The sequence below is a fragment of the Coregonus lavaretus genome (genome assembly GCF_964263955.1).
Source record: "Coregonus lavaretus genome assembly, chromosome: 2".
Taxonomy (NCBI): Eukaryota; Metazoa; Chordata; class Actinopteri; order Salmoniformes; family Salmonidae; genus Coregonus; species Coregonus lavaretus.
This window is the reverse complement of record NC_139989.1, coordinates 65,312,853-65,339,878: the sequence shown is the minus strand read 5'-3', so window position 1 is coordinate 65,339,878 and position 27,026 is coordinate 65,312,853. Positions and strand designations below refer to the sequence as shown.

Sequence of the window (27,026 nt, the reverse complement as noted above, 5' to 3'; positions counted from 1 at the left end):
CAACGATTCTGGAACAGTTCAGAATGCTCAATATAGTATTGATTAGTCTGAGGTTTTCTTATTTATTTATTTCATTTTATTTAGCAGTAAAATACAAACTGGATAAAAAGGGGATATGCTCTGTTGGGTGCTCCAATTCCCTCCTCAGCCAATCAAATGACAAAGAAGTCGAAGCCTGGCACATCTGTTTCTAGGGTAACAAAGAGTGAATTCCGTGGTTGGTATGGTGTGTCATTTATAATTTCATGAAATCTTTGCTGCTGCACTTATGCCCTCCCTGCGCTCATGAAGAGAGAGGTTTAATTATAGCAAGTGTTATTAAAAGAGTGGAATTCTTCATTTCATTAAGCCTGTCGGAGGGAGGGAGCAGCAGCAGCAACAACAATCTCTACCCATCATTAATGGCAGGTGCCCTCAAAGCACCAGGGCACAAATTTTACAAAAAGTGACATTAGCTGTTGAAGATTATCTCATAGAACAAAATGTATAAGGTCTCTTAAGCCTGTGTTTACCAGTGTTTGGTAACTTGGTCATTTTGTCTTTGATTGACATGCTTCAGCTATATTTCAGGATGAAAATGTTTAAGTATTTTCGGCATTTATCCAAAAACCATCCAAAAAAAACATTTGTTTCCCCATAGGCTTTGGCCAACGGCCATGGCCGAGTTAGTGCCTACAAAAAGACGGCATTACTATTGCTCTCTATAAGGCTAGTGTGTGTGTGTGTGTTTGTGTGTGTGTGCATGCGGATGGATGGACTGACAGGCATCCTTTGAGCTTTCTTACATTAACGAGGAAAAAATAGAATAATCCAGATTCCCTATTCCCTTGACATGTCAGACACATCAAGGGCTCCCTGCAACGACTCAAGTGCTGTTGTCAACAGGGGGAGTGGGTAGTGGTTCTTAACCGTGATGTCTTTCAGTGCCCGGTAATCAATGCACGGCCGCTGCCCACCGTCCTTTTTCCCCACGAAAAAGAAGCCCGCGCCGTCGGGTGAGGTAGAGGGACAGATGTGACCCTCGACGAGTGCCTCGTCGATGTACTCCCTCATGGCCAACGTCTCCGGCCAGGACAAGGAAAACAATCGCCCTCGTGTGGGCATGACGCCCGGCAGGAGATCGATCGCGCCGTCATATGGCCTGTATGGAGGTAGGCCCTTGGCACGCCTCTTACTAAACACCTCCCCCTGATCCCAATACTCCTGGGGAACGCCTGCCAGGTCTGGGCCGGTGACGGAGTCTGTAGCCGCCGTCCTCCCGGTGGCAACCGCCGCTTGGGCGGTAGGCGGTTCAGAGTGCGGGACCTGGGGAAAAGGTGAGGACTGGTAGGTGGTCTGGGATGGTGGTTTGGGCTGATGAGTGGTCGGTGGAGACCGGAACGGGACGATGGCGGAGCCTCCCTCCAGGATGAGCCGCCCCGTGGACCAGTCTATCCGGGGTTTGTGGACGACCAGGCAGGGTTGCCCGAGGATGAGGGGACACTCCGGAGAGTCCACAATGAAAAACTGGATATCCTCCCATAGCCACCACCCCCCCACCCCCCATGGCCGAGTTAGTGCCTACAAAAAGACGGTATTACTATTGCTCTCTATAAGGCTAGTGTGTGTGTTAGTGTTTGTGTGTGTGTGTGCATGCGGATGGATGGACTGACAGGCATCCTTTGAGCTTTCTTACATTAACGAGGAAAAAATGGAATAATCCAGATTCCCTATTCCCTTGACATGTCAGACACATCAAGGGCTCCCTGCAACAACTCAAGTGCTGTTGTCAACAGGGGGAGTGGGTAGTGGTTCTTAACCGTGATGTCTTTCAGTGCCCGGTAATCAATGCACGGCCGCTGCCCACCGTCCTTTTTCCCCACGAAAAAGAAGCCCGCGCCGTCGGGTGAGGTAGAGGGACAGATGTGACCCTCGACGAGTGCCTCGTCGATGTACTCCCTCATGGCCAGCGTCTCCGGCCAGGACAAGGAAAACAATCGCCCTCGTGTGGGCCTGGCGCCCGGCAGGAGATCGATCGAGCCGTCATATGGCCTGTGAGGAGGTAGGCCCTTGGCACGCCTCTTACTAAACACCTCCCCCAGATCCCAATACTCCTGGGGAACGCCTGCCAGGCCTGGGCAGACACAGGTGACACCAACATGTAGACACAGGTGACACCAATAGTATCATGATTAGTCCACACTGTGAGTGAGGAGGTGCCTAAGGTTGTCGGAGGATGACACCTAGTGGGTCACTCCGGAACTGCGACCCCCTCCTGTAACAAGGGCCTGTCCTGTTGAATAATTAGAATGTAGATTGTAAGTAACATCAGCTTCTCTCTGTTGATTAAGTCTGGCTAGAAAGGTTGGAGGGAGGGAGCCTGGGATTTGGCTGCCCTGTGAGATCTACTGTACAGTTCAGTATCTAGGCCTAGACTATACGGCTGATACAGGATCGATCAATTTTGCCTGATACAGGATCAATTTTCCCATAATGAAGAGGATTGGACCTGATCCTAGATCAGCATGTTTTTTGACTACAGGACCTGATTTTACATCCTCCTGACTGATACACACTGTACTGTATCATAAAGTGGTCATAGGTTGCTCCATATCCTATACAAGTGTTGTCATTGACATAACTGAATGACTAGACATGTCATGAAGTCATGACGTCATTCTCAGTTCCTTCCTGAGGTCCTGTTGCTTTGTTTTCTCAACGCCAATGAGCATTATTCAGTCATCTGTGGTAACAGTGTAACATTACGTTTACATTTTAGTAGTAATCTTATCCAGAGCGACTTACATGAGTGCATACATTATTTTATTATACTGCCCCCCCCCCCCGTGGGAATCGAACCCATAACCCTGGCGTTGCAAACACCATGCTCTACCAACTGAGCTACATCCCTGTCGGCCATTCCCTCCCCTACCCTGGACAACGCTGGGCCAATTGTGTGCCATGGGTCTCCCAGACAGAGCTAGCTGCTATGCAGTGCCTTAGACCACTGCGCCACTCGGCAGTCATCATGGTTGCTTCCCAAATTCTCTTTTTAGTGCACTACTTTTCAATCAAATCAAATTATATTTGTCGCATGCTCCGAATACAACAGGTGTAGACCTTACAGTGAAATGCTTACTTACAAGCCCTTAACCAACAATGCAGTTTTAAGAAAAATAAGTGTTAAGTAAAAAATAGATACATTTAAAATTTAAATTTAAAATTAAAGAGCAGCAGTAAAATAACAGTACCGACGCTATATACAGGGGGTACCGGTACAGAGTCAATGTGAGGGGGCACAGGTTAGTTGAGGTAATTGAGGTAATATGTACATGTAGGTAGAGTTAAAGTGACTATGCATAGATAATAAACAGAGAGTGGAGCAGCGTAAAAGAGGGGGTGGGTGGGGGACAATGCAAATGGTCCGGGTAGCCATTTGATTAGCTGTTCAGGAGTCTTATGGCTTGGGGGTAGAAGCTGTTAAGAAGCCTTTTGGACCTAGACTTGGTGCTCCGGTACCGCTTGCCTTGCGGTAGCAGAGAGAACAGTCTATGACTAGGGTGGCTGGAGTCTTTGACACTTTTTAGGGCCTTCCTCTGACACCGCCTGGTATAGAGGTCCTGGATGGCAGGAAGCTTGGCCCCAGTGATGTACTGGGCTGTACGCACTACCCTCTGTAGTGCCTTGCGGTCGGAGGCCAAGCAGTTGCCATACCAGGCAGTGATGCAACCAGTCAGGATGCAACCAGTCAGGATGCTCTCGATGGTGCAGCTGTAGAGTTATTTGAGGATCTGAGGACCCATGCCAAATCTTTTCAGTCTCCTGAGGGGGAATAGGCTTTGTCGTGCCCTCTTCACGACTGTCTTGGTGTGTTTGGACCATGATAGTTTGTTGGTGATGTGCTCCACTACAGCTCCGACGATGAGAATGGGGGCGTGCTCGGTCCTCCTTTTCCTGTAGTTCACAATCATCTCCTTTGTCTTGATCACATTGAGGGAGAGGTTGTTATCCTGGCACCACACGGCCAGGTCTCTGATCTCCTCCCTGTAGGCTGTCTCATCGTTGTCAGTGATCAGGCCTACCACTGTTGTGTCATTGGCAAACTTAATTATGGTGTTGGAGTCATGCCTGGCCATGCAGTCATGGAGTACAGGAGGGGACTGAGCGGGGAGAACAGGGAGTACAGGAGGGGACTGAGCACGCACCCCTGAGGGGTCCCTGTGTTGAGGATCAGCGTGGCAGATGTGTTGTTACCTACCCTTACCATCTGGGGGTAACCATGGTTGACCATGGTTGCATCCTATTCCATATTTAGTGCACTACTAGACCAGGGCCCACAAGGCCCGTAGTCGTGCACTATATAGGGAATAAGGTGCCATTTAGGATGCATTCCAAGAGTTTACTACCTGTTGAATCACCCAAAACCAGGGTTTCCCAAACTCAGTCCTGGGGCCCACCCTGGGTGCACGTTTTGGTTTTTGCCCTGATTCAAATAACCAACTCATCATCAAGCTTTGATTCAACAGGTAGTAAACCCTTAAACAAACACCTGAAACGACCTGTCCTGAAACAAGGCTACTGTCTCAGACTGAAATCTGTAATCATGCCACATCCATCACACTGTCTGACACACACACGCACACACGCACATACACACACATGCATGCACACACACACACATACTCATACCTGTGACACCCGTTAGACCCACCCACCTCACACATCATCCCTCTTTGTCAGGATAAAATAGATGATCAACTGCTATGGAAAGATGTGCATAATTTAACAGCAGAAAGGGCAAAAAATATGCACGTAATTCTGTCAGGTAAACCCTGTGATGAATGGAAGGTCTTCGAAGGAGCTCATAGGTTTCACAGCATTACAGCGTTGTCGTGGTTATACAATTTGCATGAAAGAGGAATTCATTATACTTTAGGCTAATGGCATTTTTTCAAAGCCCAAACCAATACAATTATATAACACCATCTAGCCAGGTGCTCTACATGGAATTAGAGGAAGCCAATACTGATGAATCACTATCTATCACACTGTTCAGAAGTACTTTAGTCTGGCCCCAGATCTTTGTGCTGTCTTACCAACTCTATGGTCACACCAAACAGTGACCATAGGAGTTGGAAAGACAGCACAAACAGGTCTGGGACCAGGCTAGTTTAGAAATACTGTACCTGAACAAGTTATCCGTTTGTTTGTTTTGGATTGCCAAAGAGGATCACACAACCTCCCCATGCAGCCAGAGATCTACTGTAGCTGGGAGTCTGTGTTTCTGTCTGTCTGGTCTACGACTACCAGCTGGTGTTTGACTTTGAAACACAGTAAGATAATTCCCCCTCTCTGTGTGGTGATCAGCTTTTTCTGTGGTTGTTGTTGTTTTTAGAGAGAGAGAGAGAGAGAGAGAGAGAGAGAGAGAGAGAGAGAGAGAGAGAGAGAGAGAGAGAGAGAGAGAGAGAGAGAGAGAGAGAGAGAGAGAGAGAGAGAGAGAGAGAGAGAGAGAGAAAGAAGAAGAAGGGAAAATGTATTCTTGTGTTCCCAAAGTTTCTTGATTATTCATACAGCCCACACACCAACAGATGGGGAGTCTATTTTTCCAATGCACAGTCAGGGAGGCAAAAGAGAGCCCAAACTCAGTAAAAAACAGAAGTATCTATAAACTATCCTTGAGAACTGATTGTACTAACTCCCACCAGCTCAATTATGAGGTAGTCAAACTTTGGAAGTCGTTGTTCTCTGAAATGAACTCTGTATTCCCCTCCGCTTCTATCAACCACACCCCACCCCTCGGCTCTGCTCTGCTAGGCAGTTGGCAGACATAGCAATGAGTTAACTGTTCCAGGGTCTGAGTCCCAAATGGCACCCTATTCACTATATAGAGCAATGGATGAGGATTATGTCCATGTCCAACCCTGTCTGTGGTGATGATAATAAGAGATGATTCATAGAAGTAATCTCATCGAACTTGAGGAACACATACTGTAGGGCTGTTGCGGTGACCGTATTACCGCCCCACCGGCAGTCATGAGTCATGACTAATGTTCCCTCAACTTTTCTGCTGAGCACAAACTTGAACATTGAAAATTCTGTGCAACTTCCGGCATGCATTTACTGTGAACACTGAAGCTGTACCCGCTTTAAGTTACAGTTTTAGCAGTGGCCAATCAGGCTGCTGTGACTATTTGATCATAATGTAGGCCTACGAGAGTGGTCTACCATAAAAAACAATGGAGAAAAATGCATCCCATAAAATTTTAACATGGAAATAGCTGTTCTGTCAGTAGCAGCAAATGTGTGGTGTTCAATATAGACCTACATTGACATTCACCTGTTTATCCACTTGTCCTTCAGACAAGGAGGTGACTGAAAATGTTGTGTTGTTTGATGCAAGAAACCACTTTACAAAATAAAATTCATTATTATTCCCATACCATTATTAGAGAAATTAGAGCAGACAAATTATGCTACCCTCTGCCTATTGGCTAGTGGTCCTCTGTAGCTCAGCTGGTAGAGCACGGCGCTTGTAACGCCAGGGTAGTGGGTTCGATTCCCGGGACCACCCATACACAAAAAATGTATGCACACATGACTGTAAGTCGCTTTGGATAAAAGCGTCTGCTAAATGGCATGTTATTATTATTACTTCAAGACCGTTTCAAAATACAACACTGCCCCTTTAAGACATAAAAAAAAGCTCTTTAGCTGACTCGCTAGAAATGCACACATTTTGCTGCTCTTGTAGGAAGCAACCACTCCCCTATTGTTGACTAGAAATTAGCTAAAAACTGGGCTAATAACTCACTAACTAGCAAATAATATGAACAAATGTGCACAGGTGGCTACATGCAGCTCTCGCTTTGATATCAAAGCAAGCGCATCTACTCGCAACCGCTCATGCTATAAACACAGTCCATCTACGAGGGCTTGACAATCTGGACCCTTTCTTTCTAAAATTAGCCGCCAAAATTGTTGCAACCCCTATTACTAGCCTGTTCAACCTCTCTTTTGTATTGTCTCAGATCCCCAGAGATTGGAAAGCTGCCGCGGTCATCCCCCTCTTCAAAGGGGGTGACACTCTAGATCCAAACTGTTACAGACCTATATCCATCCTGCCCTACCTTTCGAAAGTATTTGAAAGCCAAGTGAACAAACAGATCACCAACCATTTTGAATCCCACCGTACCTTCTCCGCTATGCAATCTGGTTTCCGAGCTGTCGTGGGTGCACCTCAGCCACGCTCAAGGTCCTAAACGATATTATAACCGCGATCGATAAAAGACAGTACTGTGCAGCCGTCTTCATCGACCTGGCCAAGGCTTTCGACTCTGTCAATCACCGCATTCTTATTGGCAGACTAAATAGCCTTGGTTTCTCAAATGACTGCCTCGCCTGGTTCACCAACTACTTCTCAGATAGAGTTCAATGTGTCAAATCGGAGGGCCTGTTGTCTGGACCTCTGGCAGTCTCTATGGGGGTGCCACAGAGTTCAATTCTCGGGCCGACTCTATTCTCTGTGTATATCAATGATGTTGCTCTTGCTGCTGGTGACTCTCAGATCCACCTCTACGCAGACGACACCATTTTGTATACATCTGGCCCTTCATTGGACACTGTGCTAACAAACCTCCAAACGAGCTTCAATGCCATACAACACTCCTTCCGTATCATCCAACTTCTCTTAAACGCTAGTAAAACTAAATGCATGCTCTTCAATCGAACGCTGCTTGCACCCGCCCACCCGACTAGAATCACTACTCTTGGCGGGTCTGACTTAGAATATGTGGACAACTACAAATACCTACAGTGAGGGAAAAAAGTATTTGATCCCCTGCTGATTTTGTACGTTTGCCCACTGACAAAGAAATGATCAGTCTATAATTTTAATGGTAGGTTTATTTGAACAGTGAGAGACAGAATAACAACAACAAAATCCAGAAAAATGCATGTCAAAAATGTTATGAATTTATTTGCATTTTAATGAGGGAAATAAGTATTTGACCCCCTCTCAATCAGCACACTCTTAAAGGGAGTGCTCCTAATCTCAGCTTGTTACCTGTATAAAAGACACCTGTCCACAGAAGCAATCAATCAATCAGATTCCAAACTCTCCACCATGGCCAAGACCAAAGAGCTCTCCAAGGATGTCAGGGACAAGATTGTAGACCTACACAAGGCTGGAATGGGCTACAAGACCATCGCCAAGCAGCTTGGTCAGTCTCTCTCTGCCTGGGGCTCCATGCAAGATCTCACCTCGTGGAGTTGCAATGATCATGAGAACGGTGAGGAATCAGCCCAGAACTACACGGGAGGATCTTGTCAATGATCTCAAGGCAGCTGGGACCATAGTCACCAAGAAAACAATTGGTAACACACTACGCCGTGAAGGACTGAAATCCTGCAGCGCCCGCAAGGTCCCCCTGCTCAAGAAAGCACATATACATGCCGGTCTGAGGTTTGCCAATGAACATCTGAATGATTCAGAGGAGAACTGGGTGAAAGTGTTGTGGTCAGATGAGACCAAAATGGAGCTCTTTGGCATCAACTCAACTCACCGTGTTTGGAGGAGGAGGAATGCTGCCTATGACCCCAAGAACACCATCCCCACCGTCAAACATGGAGGTGGAAACATTATGCTTTGGGGGTGTTTTTCTGCTAAGGGGACAGGACAACTTCACAGCATCAAAGGGCACTGGGTAGCTGCAGGAACAGGGTTGGAGAGCCCATGGCATACAGAGTTTGAGTGGAATATCACCTGTCGTACAGCGAGAGGCTGCATGTTCCTCAAACAGTGGTTGATGCATGGACTGAAATGTGTTCTAAGCCCAGACATTTCTACATGCAATCCCATGTGAAAGCAAAGTTTTTATGGTTTCCACTAAAAACAGGAGGATCCCAGCCTTCTACTGCTAGTATATTTATTTCTCAGTTGCTAATATTAAGCATTGCTCAACTATAAAACTGGGAAAGCAGCCTCCATTCGCATACAGGGACATGTATTTTTTCCCCTGCCCCTGTTCCTGCCCGTTTGATAATGGGCCAATCTAAATCTAAACAAATTTGATATGTTAGTAAAGACAATATTAAATTGAGAATTGTTTGATGGGTGAAAATATGATTGCTTGATGAGAGAACAGCGTGTGCAGCCTGAGGCAAGGAACAGAGCGCAAGCTTTTTTTGTGACTCTTTAAAATCATCAATAGCCTATAGTCACATCATGCAGCCCATATACAGTATGTTTTGATTTCTATGACATTCTAAAGTTTGTAACATTCACAACTGAAGTTGCCAAATAACTGTAAATCTAGCGTATAGGACTTGTTTCAAATGATCACTTTTACGCTCAACATAGCCACTTCATATGCGCTCGCTTCGGAATAGGAAAAATGTCCTTTCTATTGTATTCAGCTAAGTTCAACTATATTCTTCTTACTATAAAATCATATAATATAAAATAATGGCACGGGACTTATAAGCATAAATTAACTAGCCTACAGCCTATGGCATGGCACATAGCCAGATAACATACAGTAGGCTGACTCATATTCTATTCTTCTGAAATAAATTATCTTCATATCATAATGTTTCTTTAGACCTGCCTAAAATAAATAATATACTTATTGTGAGGATGTATATTAAATGGATTTATTATACTTTTTTAAATGTAGATGTTCCAAAGGTCAGCATGTGGTCCTCTGTAGCTCAGCTGGTAGAGCACGGCGCTTGTAACGCCAAGGTAGTGGGTTAGATCCCCGGGACCACCCATACACAAAACAAATGTATGCACGCATGACTGTAAGTCGCTTTGGATAAAAGCGTCTGCTAAATGGCATATTATTATTATTATCAGCGGCTTGTATGCGTGGAGGCGGCCTTGAGATGCTAAAAGTGTTTATGTTAATGGTAAATTACTTTGAGACCGGCAGACATTTGCATGACAATTACCGGCTGACAAAATGAGATGACCGCCACAGCCTAGGAACACACACACACACACACACAGCGTCTGATGTGGTGAAAACCTCAACGTTAATCTAATTGGACCAACAGGCTTAACTGTGGGCCTACAAGTCTGTGCAACGACACTAATTCTCCTTTTCTGCTTCCATTAGTCAGCGTAATGACTGGAGCCTGCTCTTTCTCTTTACATGTTGTTAAACATGACTTAGAGGCAGCCCTCTCACACACATACACACACACACACACAGACCAGTGGGCCAGGTGAAAGAACCATTCCTTTAGTAGGAACAGGGAAAAACCCTGAGAGAAAGAGTGGGATAGATAGAGAAAACAGAGGAAAAAGAGAGAAAGATACATTATTTGGTCTCTCCCATTCAGCAGGAGACGGATGATTTGCTGTAGTTGTCTGATTTTATTAACACGGCATTTCATGGGAAATGTAAATATGTGACCCACCACCTGGATTTGGTCCTATGTAGCAACATTTGAAATGTTTTTTACATTGGATTAAAGTAGAGACTCAGAGCTAGAAAATGGTATATCAAACACTGCAGTTGAGGAACAATGAGAAAGTAATTCTGCTTTGAAAGTTTATAAATGGTCCTTGAATGATTTTGTACACCTACTGGAGAGCTCTTCTTTGTCTACACCTATTCAGCATCGTTCACACCCCCTTAAGCGTTAGCCCCACCCATCTCTTTAAGGATTCACATGTGAGGCCATGTGCTAAACAGAGTAGTGTAGTAAACAACCAAAGATTTCAAGACAGTAAAGATTAAAAGTGGTAAAAGTACACTCTAAAAAGTAAAGGTTCCTGGAGGATCCTTTAGGGGTTCTTCAAATTGAAACTGTGGGGGAACCCCTATAAGTTCTTTGAAGAACTCTTTAAAAGGGTTATTCAAATTACCCCTTTTAATGGATCCTCAAAGAACCTTTTGAAGAACCTTTTGGGGTTAATTTTTGAACTACCCCCCCCCCCCCTATTATTATTATTATTATTAATAATAATACGCTTAACAATAACAACAATAACACAATATTTTAGTTGTCAGTGTTTACTATGATTTTAGTGGCAAAGCAGAATTAAACAATCTAAATATGAGGTAAACTCCCAGCAGAGCCCCAAGTCCAATGGCTATATCCTCTGGCATGTTGATGTTAATGTGTTGATGTTCTCCATATCCATAGCCAGAATGATTTTGCAGTGCATGGTGATCGAGCAGGTTTCCTGTTATATTCATCAGAAGTGAAGGGAGGGTGAAGTCTGTGAATCCCAAAAATAGTAGTTACATTTTAGTAGACGCTCTTATCCAGAGCGACTTACAGTTAGTGAATACAATTATTATTTTTATCCAGGATCTCTAGTGGCACAGCTAGCACTGCGATGCAGTGCCTTAGACCACTGCGCCACTCGGGAGACACTGTGTACTTTTGTGGTAAATGTGAATGTTCATACACATACCTTGTCCATAATGTAGAGACCTATGGGATATTCATTGAAAAGGTAAGGGAGGAGGATGGTAAATGTGATCTGCATAACATACCAATACCAATTGATATACCTTTGTATGCCTCCTCGTCTGTATACCTACAGACACAAAAGTGAGCAGTTCAGTCATCTGCACCCAATACAGCTTGCCTTCAACATATTCTTATAGCCTACAGTACATATTCTTACCTCTTTGTTGATTGATATCCATTGAATTGTGTCCATTATCTGTTTTAGAAAGATTTGCACAAATATGAAAAGATGGATAGTGTCATCAGAAAACAATATCAATTTAGATCATACAAGGGACAAACCTTACCTTCAATTGAGGAGATCTTTACATTTTTCAGTTAAGGGCCTGCACCTGCTGTCCTTTCAAATTCAAATCCAAATGTTTTAGTTGGGCAGTTAGGTTCCCACCAACTAAGGAGATTCCTCGATTAACCCCACCTCCTATGGGGTTCTTGGAAAAACCTTTTGGGTGCAATTTTCAGTGCCAAGAACCCTAAGGTTATTCGAAGGACTTTGAAGGTCTTAGAAGAACCCTTGTTGAACCCCTAATTTTTAGAGTGTAGTAGCCTACAATAAGGAATAAAAGTAACTTTATCTAGTCCATGGCCTATATCCTAATCTGACTTTGTTGCAGGCCATGTTGTTCTTCACATTACCATCTTTGGTAAACACACACTAAATCCGTGATGCTGACCTTCTGGGCAGAGTTGCAAAGAAAAAGCCATATCTCAGACTGCACATCTTAATCTTTTCTTTTTATTGCCAGTCTGAGATATGGCTTTTTCTTTGCAACTGCCTAGGTCAGCATCCCGGAATCGCCTCTTCACTGTTGACGTTGAGACTGGTGTTTTGCGGGTACTATTTAATGAAGCTGCCAGTTGAGGACCTGTGAGGCGTCTGTTTCTCAAACTAGACACTCTAATGAATTTGTCCTCTTGCTCAGTTGTGCACCGGGCCTCCCACTCCTCTTTCTATTCTGGTTAGAGCCAGTTTGCGCTGTTTTGTGAAGGGAGTAGTACACCGCATTATACGAGATCTTCAGTTTCTTGGCAATTTCTCGCATGGAATCGAACACTCAATTGCTGATGCTCCAGATACTCAACTAGTCTCAAGAAGTCTAGTCTCAGCTGTGCTAACATAATTGCAAAAGGGTTTTCTAATGATCAATTAGCCTTTTAAAATGATAAACTTGGATTAGCAAACACAACGTGCCTTTGGAACACAGGACTGATGGTTGCTGATAATGGGCTTCTGTACGCCTATGTAGATGTTCCATAAAAAATCAGCAGTTTCCAGCTACAATAGTCATTTACAACATTAACAATGTCTACACTGTATTTCTGATCAATTTGATGTTATTTTAATGGACAAAAAAATTGCTTTTCTTTCGAAAACAAGGCCATTTCTAAGTGACCCCAAACTTTTGAACGGTAGTGTATATAGCACTATTTCATAAAAATAATCAAAAAGTACACCCAAGTACTCCTCTGCAACTGCCACCTACACTCATTAAAAACCCACTATCCCATTCCACTACTTTGACCCTATCTGCTCCTGCACCATACCAACTGCCTGGGAGGACAGGACACCACCCCTCAACACACCCTGTAACGCTTCTAATGTCAAATCTCGCATACCCAAATACTTCTCTGCAGCTGCCACCACAACATCTATTTTCTGTGATTTATGTTCCATTTCTGCGGTATAGTTGATAACCATTGCTATGAACGCTAAGAAGCCAACGTTACTGAAGCATAAATCACTCGTGGCCCTATCCCTCTATGCTGGCACAAATCTACTACAAATCCTCTCAGGATCAATCACCCTTGACCCATCCTCCTCTACTTTCTTCACTGCCTCAGCATACGACACCTTCTGCACTACTCTGACTCTGGCCACTTCAACCTGCCTCACTCGCACTGGACACTTCTGAGCCCCAGCAACATGAGCACCCCTACAGTAGGCACACACAACTTTATCCACCGAAACGACACAATCCTCTGTCCCATGCCATCCTGCACACTTCCCACATCTTGGAATCTCCGTCCTACACACTGCTGCAACATGACCATAAACATTGCACCTGAAACAGTGCAGTGGAGTCTTCACAAAGCTCTAACAGGATAACTGATACATCCTAACATGACTTTGTCTGGTAGAGACTCTGACTCAAAACTGAAAAGGACTGACAGTGACTCTGTTTCACCACGCTCCCCACCGGGTCACCTGTAGCTCAGTTGGTAGAGCATGGTGCTTGCAATGCCAGGGTTATGGGTTCGTTTCCCATCGGGGGCCAGTATGAAAATGTATGCACTCACTAACTGTAAGTCGCTCTGGATAAGAGCGTCTGCTAAATGACTAAAATGTAAATGTCTGCGTCGCACCAAACGGCGGGCATCACAAACACCAGGAATTTTCAACTTCAATTGCTCCACCTCCACACTTAACGCTACCCCAGAAATAACTCCTTTCAATGGTGGCCTGTTCCTAAGAGCAAAGCAAAAACAGATCTTGACTCGGAGCACCTGCTCCCTCTGGTCAGAAGAAACACAAACCAATATCACAAGTCCACTACAGGTTACCTTCACTGATTCAACTGCACCCAACTCCTTTCTCACACACCCTGAAACCACAAATGGATCCGCCATTCTTCCTCACAGTTCTGGAGCGACCCACTAGGTGTCATCCTTAGGCACCTCCTTACGCACAGTCTGGACTAATCATCATCCTATTGGTGTCACATGTGTCTACCTGTTCACCTGTGTATTTATGCCCTCACTTCCCTGTGTTCCCTTGCTCAGTTTTCTCTGCTAGTTTCTCTATGCTCAGCAGTACTAATCAGTGTCTGATCGTAGAAGTATGTACAGGTACTCGAGAAGTGTTCTCCCTGTTTCTTTATTATTTCAGTCATAGTTACTATTTCGTATTTTGGCTGTCAGCCTGTTTTTGGAGACTTATTTGCTCCACCTTTCTTTTATCGTGTTAAGTCTGTTGTTTTGTATCCTGGCTTCGGGACCACCAGTAAAGATCCTTGTTTCACCATCTCTGCCTACTGCCTACTGTCTATCCTGCACCGCACCTGGGTCACACCTCACACCAACCCTTACAGAAAACTGAGCCAATATGGACCCAGCGGAGGCAGTACAGTATCGGAGTGCATTGGCAACGCAGGGAGCTATGCTGAACACGACCGCAGCCTGCAGCAGATCACAGAGAATCTCCGCCAGCTGACAATCGCCGTGCAGAGCAGGGTGGACACCCGACCAGCCTCGGCAACCGGCAGAGCAGAAGCCGCGGCAGCGGCGTGTCCAATCTCACCTGCGACATCGCGGGAACCCCGCCTACCACCTCCGGAGAGGTATGACAGACGTCCAGAGGGCTGCAGGGAATTCCTCACCCAGTGTTCCCTGGTATTCAGCCTACAACCCTCCTCCTTCCCGACGGAGCAGGGCCGGGTGGCCTACATCATCACTCTGTTGATAGGTCGGGCCCTTTCCTGGGCTACCACAGAGTGGGAGAGCCAAACTCCGGCGTGCTCCGACTCCTACCAATTCACCTGGGAGATACGCAAGGTGTTCGACACCTCTCGGGTGGTGTCGGGGCACGAGGCCGGGAGGCGGCTCATGGCCTGTCGGCAGGGTGACCGTTCGGTGGCGGACTACTCGAGAGGCAGGATGGGAGGAGGCCGCCCTGGTCGTCCTTTACGCGCAGGGGATATCGGAGGGGATGAAGGACGAACTCTCCTTCAGGGAGCTGCCTGAGCGACTGGACGGCCTCGTCGACCTCTCGGTGCGGGTAGACAATAGGCGTCGTGAGAGGGCGCACGAGAGAGGGATGACGAGGCCGTATTCTGTTCTCTCCTCTCCTCTCCCTCTCTCCTTCTCCTCACCTCTCCTCATGGCCCTCACTCTACCGACCCTCAGAGTACTGCTCTCTCTAGCCATGCATTTTTGAATATGCTCAGACTGGGCCTGAGGGATGAATCACAACTCTGTGTGTCTGAGTCCATGGTCTGGAGGTACAGGGCAGAACATGGTGATCAGGTGACTGCTCACTGACTCATAACTAAGCAGAGTGGAGGAGACACAGGCAGAGGGAACCATTTAGCCAGCCAATGACACAGCCAAACTGACTAACTATGAGTGTTCATGAGTGTTCTCAATTAGGGCTGGTCACTGACTGAGTGAGCTCCGAACTCTCGTAACGTTCTAATTCCATTATTCCATTACGGCTAATGAGGGTCCAATCAGAAGGACGATCCAAGGCCAAGTCATCCCATTCGACCATGTCTTCTCAGTAAGCCGCTCTGTCATTGGTCCAGGTCAGCCGCGAAGCAGCACAGGAGGCAGCTCTCATGTCATGTCATCCCCCATGAAAGGAGATGATGATGAGGAGGAGCAGGATGAGGAGGAAGATGAGGAAGAGGAGGAAGAGGACTTACTTGCCTCGCCTCACTCCTCTCCTCTCTCATTTTCCCCCCATCCAGACCGCTCTCCATCTGTACTGGCACATTCTTCCTTTCTTCCCCTCTCCCTCCCAGCCATGCGATGGGGATTGTGACTTGTCTGTTATTAAAAAGGAATGCTCTGAAACAGGGGATTTGTTTCTGTCTCTGTTTATGGGGCTAAAAAAATCTGGGTCTTATTCCGTAAGCCCAGTTGAGCTCTCTCTTTTCTTTTTTTCTTCATCTATCCCTCTGCTCCCCCAAAAAAGAAAGTCATATATAGACCTTTATTCACTGTCTCCCCATCTGGTTTTATCCTTCGTTTTTGGATCAGAATGCATTTAAAGTAGACGAATTACAATGTATTCACGAATGACAATGTATACACTATATTCACTGTGATATGCAGATGTGAGTCTGAGTCTTAACTATGATATGTTAAGCATGTGCAGTGGGGCAAGAGAGAGAGAGGAGCACTGTTCACTGTTTAAGACTGTATGGATGTCTTTAACATGCACTGCCTGGGCTGCCTGTGCTGGCTGGCTGGCTGGCTGGTGCTCTAGTCGACTGGTTTAAGCTGGTATTGAAAGGCTGATCTCCTCGGCTCTCTGTGGTTGCATACCAAATGGCTCCCTATTTAGTGCACTACTTTTGACCAGAGCTGTATGGGCCCTGGTCAGATTAGTGCACTATAGGGAATAGGGTACCATTTGGGATGCATCCTTTGCTGTCACACACATCACATTCTGCAGCCCCGGCACACCATTGCATTACTCCTCATTAGCATCAGTGTGGCCTGTCAAGTGAGAGAGAGGGAGAGCAAGACTAGGGCCCATTAAATACTACCAACGCAGCATAACCTCACTCTCCGGTACTGGAGGCCTCTCCCACGGGCCCTCCTCTCCTCCGTCAGTCGTCCACCAGTCTTTCCTCTCCTTCTCTTCTGTTCTGGATAGAGGGATGAGATGCAGGATTTAAGTGGCCTCCGTACGGGCAGACCAGCAGATGGAAGACAAGCCAAGAGGACAAGTGTTGTTTTTCTTTCACTGCGTGAGGGACCAGCGAGCCGAAACAGTCCACATCTTCTCTCTCAGAGTGGGGACTACTGTAACTAACAGGCCACATCTTCTCTCTCAGAGTGGGGGCTACTGTAACTAACAGGCCACATCTTCTCTCTCAGAGTGGGGGCTACTGTAACTAACAGGCCACATCTTCTCTCTCAGAGTGGGGGCTACTGTAACTAACAGGCCACATCTTCTCTCTCAGAGTGGGGGCTACTGTAACTAACAGGCCACATCTTCTCTCTCAGAGTGGGGGCTACTGTAACTAACAGGCCACATCTTCTCTCTCAGAGTGGGGGCTACTGTAACTAACAGGCCACATCTGAACTGTTGAATCAATCCAGGCTCAAGCCCCTACTATAACTAGCCCTGTTAGACAAGCTGGATGGGACATGGACCTGTCCATTTAAGGGGATCCACGGGGAGATGGGGTGGTTGTGGTCGAGATGTCCTGGTTGTTCAGAGGAGTAGGAGTCAACACATGGAGAGGCAGTGCCAGGAGTATGGGTTTGCTTCTTCCTGACAGAGACCGACAGAGACAGACCCAGAAAACCTGAGCCTACGCCTTCACTATGGTGAATCACTAAAACAATACAGAAATACACTACGGAAAAAGAAGGAACAGCACGTCAGAAATCAGCTCAATGTAATTGAAGAATCCATAGAATCAAACCACTTCTGGGAAAATTGGAAAACAACAACACAAAGAGTTATCTATCCAAAATGGAGATGTATGGATAAACCTCTTCTCCAATCTTTTTGGCCCTATTACAAACAGCAAAAACTTACACATGATCAAATAAAAATCTTAGAATCAACTATTAAAGACTACCAGAACCAACTGGATTCTCCAAATACATTGAATGAACTCCAGGACAAAATACAAACCCTCAAACCCAAAAAGGCCTGTGGGGTTGATGGTATCCTAAATAATAAAATATACAGACCACAAATTCCAATTGGCTATACTTAAACTCTTTAACATCATCCTCAGCTCTGGCATATTCACCAATATTTGGAACCAAGGACTGATCACCCCATTCCACAAAAGTGGAGACAAATTTGACCCCAATAACTACTGTGGGATATGCATCAACAGCAATCTTTGGAAAATCCTCTGCATTATTATTAGAAAACAAATCCAATTTTGATAAACTCCCATATCTATTGGGTGAAATACTACAGTGTGCAATCACAGCAGCAAAATTGGTGACCTGTTGCCACAAGAAAAGCACAACAAGTGAAGAACAAATACCATTGTAAATACAGCCTATATTTATGTTTATTTATTTTCCCTTTTGTACTTTAACTATTTGCACATCATTACAACACTATAGACATAATATGACACTTGAAATGTCTTTATTCATTTGGAACTTTCAAATTGAAATTGAATTGACAAACAAACACAGACACACACACACACACACACACACACACTGTCCACAGTTCTGATAGAAAACAGTGTAACCGTTCAGAAACCCTGATGCTTGGAAACCTCCTTCGCTTTAGTCTGTTCAGCATCACAGTCCTTTCAAACTTACTGACTCTGTTCTGACTCTCTTCTCTCCAATAGCCTCTTGGCCCTGTTCTCCCAGTCTGGCAGTCGGCTCGTATAAATATAATAACGATCAGTAATGTTACAGCAGTTCATGATTACTTTATGAAGCTCTAATTTTTTTATGCAGCTGTGTACTATTTTAAATTCAATCTAATATCATCTTTTTTTCTGTTTTGAATATGAGGAGACTCCATTCCATTCAATATTCACTTTTATCGAATAAGCTCTCCCAATCGCAGAAAATTAAGTTGTCATCCAGTGTCCTTTTTTATCAGTAGAATATCATTCCGTACATCTGCTGTTTATTAAATGTCAGTCATAGTTTGATGAGGTGCGGGCTAAAGGTGCTTTCCAATAACTATTTTATATCGTCAGAATTTGTTACTTGCAGTACAGTTTATTTTTATACTAAAAGTACATTATTTCTGTATGCGCTGTACTATTCCACACAAGAAGTTCCCTAATGAAAAAGATAAAGTTTGAATTGAACGTTACTGACCGTTCCCTCTCTTCTCAGGTGGACTTGGGTTTCCTCCGGTTTGTTTCGGCCATCGGAACACAGGGGGCCGTTTCCCAGGAGACCAAGAAAACCTACTGGATCAAGTCCTACAAGGTGGACGTCAGCTCTAACGGAGAAGACTGGATCACACTGAAGGAGGGGTCAAAACAGAAGGTAAGAGAGATTACTCCTCACCCACTCTGTACCCCACTGCCCACCTCTAAGATTGCAAGGTGTCATAAGCACATCAACTTTTCCTATACTTCAGCACTGTATGTATTACTGGAGAAGTAGCAGTAGTAATAGAATAGTATAGTAAAAGCAGAAGACATGACCAACCAGACCCAGTACTTTAAATAGCCAGTCATGTTTAAACTAATAGTCAGCCAGAGTTGAATTATGGTCTCCTCCTTAATATTGGCTTGGAACTCTGCCTCAGCCACACCATAGCTCAACAAAAGGGGAATGCCCCTGGTCTGGTCTGTGTTCTGTTCTGTCTGTGTAGAACAAACATTTTCCCACAATAATATTATGTGCTTAGCATGGTATGCTATTACACACAACGTTGTGTGAGAGAGACTGTATTTACAGTGCAGTGCTACTGCCTGTCTTATAAAGAGACTACAGTAAGTCGGCAGGAGGCAGTAGTCATTTAGTGAGGGCTGGATGAAGTCATTGTTTACTGTGTGTCAGGCTCTGGTATTTGTCTGAAGAAGGAGAGGGGTTAACAAAGGCTTTAATAAACCAGGAGTGAGATGGATGAATGGAATGGGGAGGAGAGAGAGAGAGAAATAGATGAATTGATGGAAAGAGGAGAGGTTCCATGTTTGAGCAGCTGGTAGAGGTGGCTAATAGTGAAATAGAGAGAGAGACAAAAAGAGAGAGCGAGATGGAGATAGAGACTCGACCAGAGCGTGACTAACCTAACGATCGATCACTGATCAGCCTGTCAAACAGACCAGCAGGCTCTCCATCTGTAAACAAACCTCTCTTTGTGGGTGTTCACACTCTACAGGGCCATCGAGATGTTAGTTTGACCAGCCTAAGGATCTGTGTAACCTGTTAACAGTCACCATTGTGTACCTCTCCAAAGTATACAGTTCTCTTTTTAAAGCACTGGGTGCTTAAAGGTGATGTGGAAAACCATGTTTCTCTGTTTCCGGCCTCTAAAGTGCTTTTGTGAGGAGTGGGTCCCATTTACTAGTTGCTGAGCCTGCAGTTTGTAGCTTTAGCGTGATGGTGATGGCACTAGCTAGCTGGAAAAAGCCAGCTAATACGACAGAGAGAGAGGAACTCCGACCGGCATGACATTTAAGAGTGGATAACTATATATTTTTGTCATTCCTTCATTCCGTTACTCAGTTGATGACTATTATCTATAGGGAACCAGGAGTGGGGAGTAGGGACAGGGAAGTGAGGATAGGGACAGGGAAGTGAGGATAGGGACAGGGAAAGGAAGGCTCTTGGATGGACTAAAGGTTCCATTGGTCCTGCCTGCTGATGTTTCATAGCTGCCACCGTCACGTACACTTCAGCCCAGATTAGGTTTACACTGCTACTGATTGGCTAGCACTCTCCTCCCATGGGGTTTACACCACCGTACCACCGGACGCCTACAGAGTACAGAGTCACTCAGTCAGACAGGTCAAACAGGTCACACCATCACTGTGAGACTAAAGGTGTGTGTGTGTATATGTGTGTGTGTGTGTGTGTGTGTGTGTGTGTGTGTGTGTGTGTGTGTGTGTGTGTGTGTGTGTGTGTGTGTGTGTGTGTGTGTGTCTGTGTGTGTGTGTGTACACATTTTGTTATACTTGTGAGTACCAGAAGTCCACACAAGAATAGTAAACCAACTAAAATTCTGAGAAGTGAGGACATTATGCCAGTCCTGTGTATGTGTGTGTGTGTATGTGTGTGTGTGTGTGAGTGTGTGTGTGTGTGTGTGTAAGACACATATGAACTGACCCTGGGTCTGTGGATAGTGACATCATCACTGACCTTTATCCAAGACCTGTAATAAAAGTTGTTCAGATTACTGATGGAGTAGAAGAATGGGCACTATCCTGTACTGTACACTCATCTGTCTGTGTCTGTCCTTTCTTGAAGTCATTTATTACATTTATGTATTAATTTAGTTGACATTTCATCAACACTCAGTTTGGTGGTACCTCATTTTGGTGGTAAAATTGTAGGTTAGAAGATTGAATTCCCGTGTTGCTTTTTGCAGCGGTGTTACAAGTCAAATATTTAATGTGGCCATTAAAATAAATGACATGCTGTCTGGGGCACTGTGTGAGGCGAGTCCAGGCCTCAGTTGGCCCAGTAGGCCTCTCTCCTGGTGAATCTACATCACGTACTAAACAAACTGTGAATAACTAACAACTTATTGTCTCCATCCCAGATTTTCCAAGGGAACACCAACCCTACTGACGTGACCAGGACGATGCTTCCCAAACCCACTCTCACCCGCTTCGTCCGGGTCCGGCCCGTTGCCTGGGAAACGGGCATTGCTCTGCGCTTCGAGGTGTACGGCTGTAAGATATCAGGTCAGTACCATAGAGATCCCAGCGTTTCACACTGTCTGGCACTGGCAGGCCAGACACTACTTAGCGATGTTAGTTTGCCATCCAAATGACAAAACAACATTCAAATGCATGCAAGTCACTGTTGATGATATTTTTTTTTACCCTATTTTACCTTTTTGGTAAAATGAGTAAGTGCTATTTTTGCACAGGGCTCCTTTGGGATTTGTTTAGGCCTTTCGTCTCATGTAACCTACCTGGTTGATATTTTCCTCCTCTTCTTAGCTGAAATGGTTTACTAACTCACAGTAGTGAGAGCCCAGTGAGAGAGGGTTTACTCTGAGGCAAGTGCTGACTTCTACATTATGAAGGAGAGGCACATGAAGATGATTACGTATTTATGTTACCTGATGTTTGAATGTACCTCATTCAATATGGATGACTTCAACAGCAGGCAGGCAGAGCTCTTGGAGCAGGGGGTAGGCAAGCGCCTTCCCCTAGCTGAGTGCTGCTGCTTCTACTGTGTAGACACACACACACACACCACCTCCATGGCTCTGGTCCACCCGCCTGTCCCTCCTCCCCAACCTCCCTAGCCTCAGTCCCCCGCTGCAGTGATCCTCGTCAGTGTGATGTTGGAACCTTTCTACCCACTGCAAGGCTTTGATTGTGGCTGGGTTCATATTGTCACTGCCCATTTTGTCAACATGCATTTATTTTATGGGCATGTGAAAGGCTTTATGTGTGTGGGGGGTTCTTTTTCATGTGTGTGCATTTGTTTGTCTGCAATTCTGTCTGTGTTCTCTTGCTTTTGAATGTTTATTAGTATTTGTGCTTGTTAGTGTGTCTGAGAGCCTGTGCCTTTTATGTGTGTGCGTCTCTGTGCATTTGAGTGTTTGTGCGTGTGTGTCTATGTGTGTGAATCTACATATATGTGCATCTGTGGCAGAGAGGAGGGCAGTGCAGTGCTGGCACACAGCTGGGGAGCGGCAGTGTTTGGGGCGTGCGACCAGACCGCACTGCAGACACACACACACACACACACACACACACACACACACACACACACACACACACACACACACACACACAAAGACCACACTGCAGACACATCATAGGAGCAGGGAGCTCCACAGGGCCCCTCTGTGCTGTCATCAGCCTGTGGCGGGCATAGCACCACTCTGATCATGCTGCCAGCTGGGATGTTCTGCAGGCACTCAGAGAGCGGGAGAGAGGTCTTGTAATGCTCAAGTCAGGTTTGAGAGGGTTCCAAATATATATTCTTATGCACGTGATTTCAGAATTTGCTCGGTAGCTAGATTTCCATCCAATTGGCAACAGATTTTTATACAAATACTCTAGAATCCGGATAAAGAAAATATGCACATTTTCCCACCAGTGGTATGTTTTCACCAATTGCACTTTTTGCTGATAAAAATCAATGCGTGGTGATGTAGTGCACACAAAATTTACTTTTTCGCTTAAGTTTTCATGTACTGAATAAAAATGTAAAGTTCAATATATTTCCATCCTATTTTCAACTCTACTGATATTTTTGTCACAATAAACAGTTGCGTTAAATAGCAAATGTGCCTACTCTGTTCTTGGCACCTGCACTCTAGCCAACAGCTGGCAGATACAGTGCGGGTAGGCTGTTCGGGGTCTCTAGTCTACATGATGAGGTTATTATGGATAAGAGCGAGAATATTTGTATTTGTCAAACGGTAGTCCAGCATCGATCATCATGTCACCAGAATGACACCCTTGATATTTATTGGAAAGTGCACTTTCACCACCCTGTGAAGTTCATCATAACTTATTTAATCTGTAGCCTTTCCCGAGTCATAGTGGGGGGACCACACATCATATCATTGCTTGACTCCAAGTTTACTTCGATATGATGGTTATTATATAAATATTTGAGCATAAAGGCATTTCCACCGCCATTTCTCACATTATTAATTAATTTTAGAGACACAAAAAGATCCCACAATGTGGGACAAACAAATTATCTGTCGGCATTTATAAAATTGTACCGAAACGTCCTGTTTCCATCACAGCTGTCGTGACTTTTTTTATACGGTATGACTTTACTCGCAAAAAAACTGTGGATGGAAACATGGTTAGTGTTCCAAAATGGGATTCTTACGCAACAGGACAGTTAACGCGCACTGCCCGTAAAAACCAAGGCACACTGCCTGCTAATAATCTATAGGCTATCTTTCAACTTGTACATTTTACAACAGTTTGAAATTAGGTGCGTTCCTCCTCCTCATTAATTCACATAGAAGTAGCCCATTTCACTGTGGCGGACAACTTACATTTGAGGCATGCTATGCTGATGTAAGACAAGGATTAGCTAGATGAGGCGGACAAACTTCTCTCTTCAATGAGAGCTCAATGGCCCAAGCATTCCACCAGTGTTTCCTCAGGTCAAGTATGCAGACATTTGCACATCTCCAGTCAGAACAGAACAGAACCTGCCCGAACTTTTTCACCCTGGCTTTATTGCCTTTATTGTTGTTTTCCTTACTAGTAATTACTCTGTGCGTTCGTATCAAAGTAAGTGCCTTATTACTTTATCATAATACAGTTTCTGTATATTGTGTTATGTCATTTCTACTGTAGCTCACCATATTTATGTATGGAGCATAATGTATTCTGTGTGTATTCCTTTATAACCACGGACAAGCAAGGTACTGATTTCATAACCTTCATGGTTATACTGAATTGTGCTTATGTAGTTACATTTTTCTATTAGTTCTGTAAAACAATGCTAATGCTAATGGCATCGAATAAGTATTAGCAAAGATTTTTATAACTAACCCAAGATAGACCAGAGCCTGTCGTTTCCAATGGGAGCAAATTAATCATAGTGGGCAGAACAAGCAAGGAGGTGGGCAGAACAAGTAAGGAGGTGGGCAGAGCCAAGCATGAGCTAGTAATATCCTATTGGTGCGTTCTAGCATTTATTTGAATATTTCTGTTAGGGAATGCCTACCCTGTGAAGTGTGTGCTGTGCAAAAACTTGTGTTGTATCCTGAAGCTACCCAGGCTGGCCTTATCATGACCATTGCATTGGCCTGTATTTGGCCTGCATAGCTATGCCCTGCCCCCTTGTGGAGCTCTAAAGTTATTATGTTACATGTCATAGTGTTTTATTGCTATATCCTGATATTGTATTCTAATTACTAATAATTCCTCTTTATTCTGTATTTCAGAAACCACACACACACACAGTATTGAACATAACTTGCCAACATCATAACTGGAATTGAACATATTTTGTGCTGAAGATTGTGCCGAGCTTTTGTATGCTAGCAACATACTGTTTGGAGTAGGTGTAGGGAGGATGAGGGAGTGGAGAGGATGATGAGGGAGTGGGGAGGTGGGTGAGATATTGTCAATATAATTGCATAATGGAACTATATTTGATTTGTATGTGAACTGTATGTCCAATTACAAAAAAAAGGGTCTTTGCACTCAAGACTGGGACTCATCAAAACCAAGAGCAGGGCCAGGAGGGGTGAAATGTCTGGAGTCCTTCCAGCTACCGCAGACCTACTGTACTTCACCCACTGTTGGTCTGCCTACATCACCAAAAACATAATCATTGTCAAAATCTACAAAGATCTACAGAATTTCCGCATTTGTGAGTTGTCTCCTTTTGAAAGACATTGCTAATGCTACAGCTTAGCCCACTAGCTACATAGGCTACATAAACAACAACAATGAATGGATCCGAGTGTCAGTTGACGGGATTGGCTGCCGGTGTGGTGATACTGATGATTTGTCTCCACAGATTGTTTGTTTACATAGCAGGTTAGGATAATTAACGTGGCAGGTTAGGAGAACTAATGCAGCAGGTTAGGTGAATTAACATAGGAGGTTAAGATAATGAGGTTAAGGTTAGGAAAAGGGTTAGGCTTAGCTACAATGCTACAGTTGTCAACAGCTGTTGTCCCCGACGCGACCACGAGATAGAGCTGTTGTAGGCCTAGCTACTCCATCTAGCCACAATGGTGGAAACATAAACAATCCATCTGTGGCAACAAATCATCAGTATCATAACAATGGCACTTGTATCAATAAATCACTATTAGAAAATGGTTTGTGTGATAATCATTTCTTTATTTACTGTTTTATTCACGTTTTCAAGTACTGGTGACAAATCATTCATTCCAATTCTTGCATAGATTGTAATGGACACGTGTATTAAATACTTTTTTGAGGGTTGTACTGATTATGATAAGCTAAGCTATTTGCCAGCTATATGTGGATCCATGTTTGTTGACATCATTCAAAGCATTCTGGGTGTCACGTAAACGTCTGTCAGACCAAAGATGTTATAGCAAAACGAGGTGAAGGGATGGTTCACTCATCTTTCGAGTAAACTTCCAGAAATGAATGATGGGATGTGAATGATGGTAGACGACACACCCCCTTCGCCTTCAACATGCATACTGCAAACAAACCCAACTCATCTTGTCACCTCTTCTTATCTTTGGTTGACAAAGAAAAACGAACATGGCGGCATGCACAAACTAACCACCGTCGGTTTACTTTCGAATTTTAGAAAGTGTTTTACTCAATTATTTCGACCACTGGTGCACCTGTGATGTGATGAACTGTAAATAGTAATTAAGCAATAAGGTACAAGAGGCAGTGCTGTATCATGAATACAGTTACAGGTAAATGGAGTTCTTCGTCAACCCATTTACCAGTGACTGTATTCATGATACAGCACTGCCTCGCGTGCATTATTGCTTTTATAAAACTGTTACCAACATATCAAAATAAAGTTTTAATGAAAATGTGTAATAATTGTTATTTAATAAGTCAATTTATACAATTTCATTCTTCTACCAGAAGACATAAAAATCTGGTTATTAGTTCTTAAAAAATGGTTGCTATGCAGCTTAGATAAGGTTCTTATCACATGCTAGCTAGCTAGCCAACTGCAGTTAACATTGAACCTGGAATAACAGTACACAAGCTGCATTTACTTTGTTTGAGCTTTTTTCTATTGGCATTTACTTGGATATGTCCATGATAATGACGTTGATGCGTGATTTCGAATGGCTCAGAAAATGTTGTCTCTTCTCGTCTGGGCACTGTTCACTCTGATACTACAGAGATCGAAATTAAAAGGTGAAACAGGCTTATAACCCCCGCTGTACCAAACTAAATGCTCGGCTGGAAGCAAGGGGAAAATAATGTGCAAGTTGAGATAAATATAAGAGATGATTCGGACAGCAACATGAACATGATATTCTTATGGAGGCGCAGTGATAATTTTCAGATTAGCAGGCATACAGTAGGTGTGTCTGTAAGGGCCAATACAGCACGGCATGGAACGCTGCTCATCCAATCAGCATCCAGGATCCAAACAACCAGTCTTATAATTAAGTGATAATGCCAGAGAAGCCGATGTTTGGAGGATATATTGGCACGGGTGTTGTTAGGTGATCCGAGGGCATTATCACTTTATACAAA

The 27,026-nt window shown here is 44.4% G+C and overlaps 1 protein-coding gene across 2 annotated transcripts in view; it reads left to right on the top strand.

Annotated features, from left to right (window-relative positions):
* The window catches only part of LOC311138415 (neuropilin-1a-like), a 93,501-nt gene that overhangs the window by 51,045 nt on the left and 15,430 nt on the right, over window positions 1–27,026 (top strand). For both annotated transcript variants that reach the window (XM_084173090.1, XM_084173091.1), the window contains 2 exons: window positions 19,030–19,185; window positions 21,410–21,554. In XM_084173090.1, the coding sequence (XP_084029216.1) occupies window positions 19,030–19,185; window positions 21,410–21,554 (301 nt within the window). The remainder of the gene's footprint in view (window positions 1–19,029; window positions 19,186–21,409; window positions 21,555–27,026) is intronic.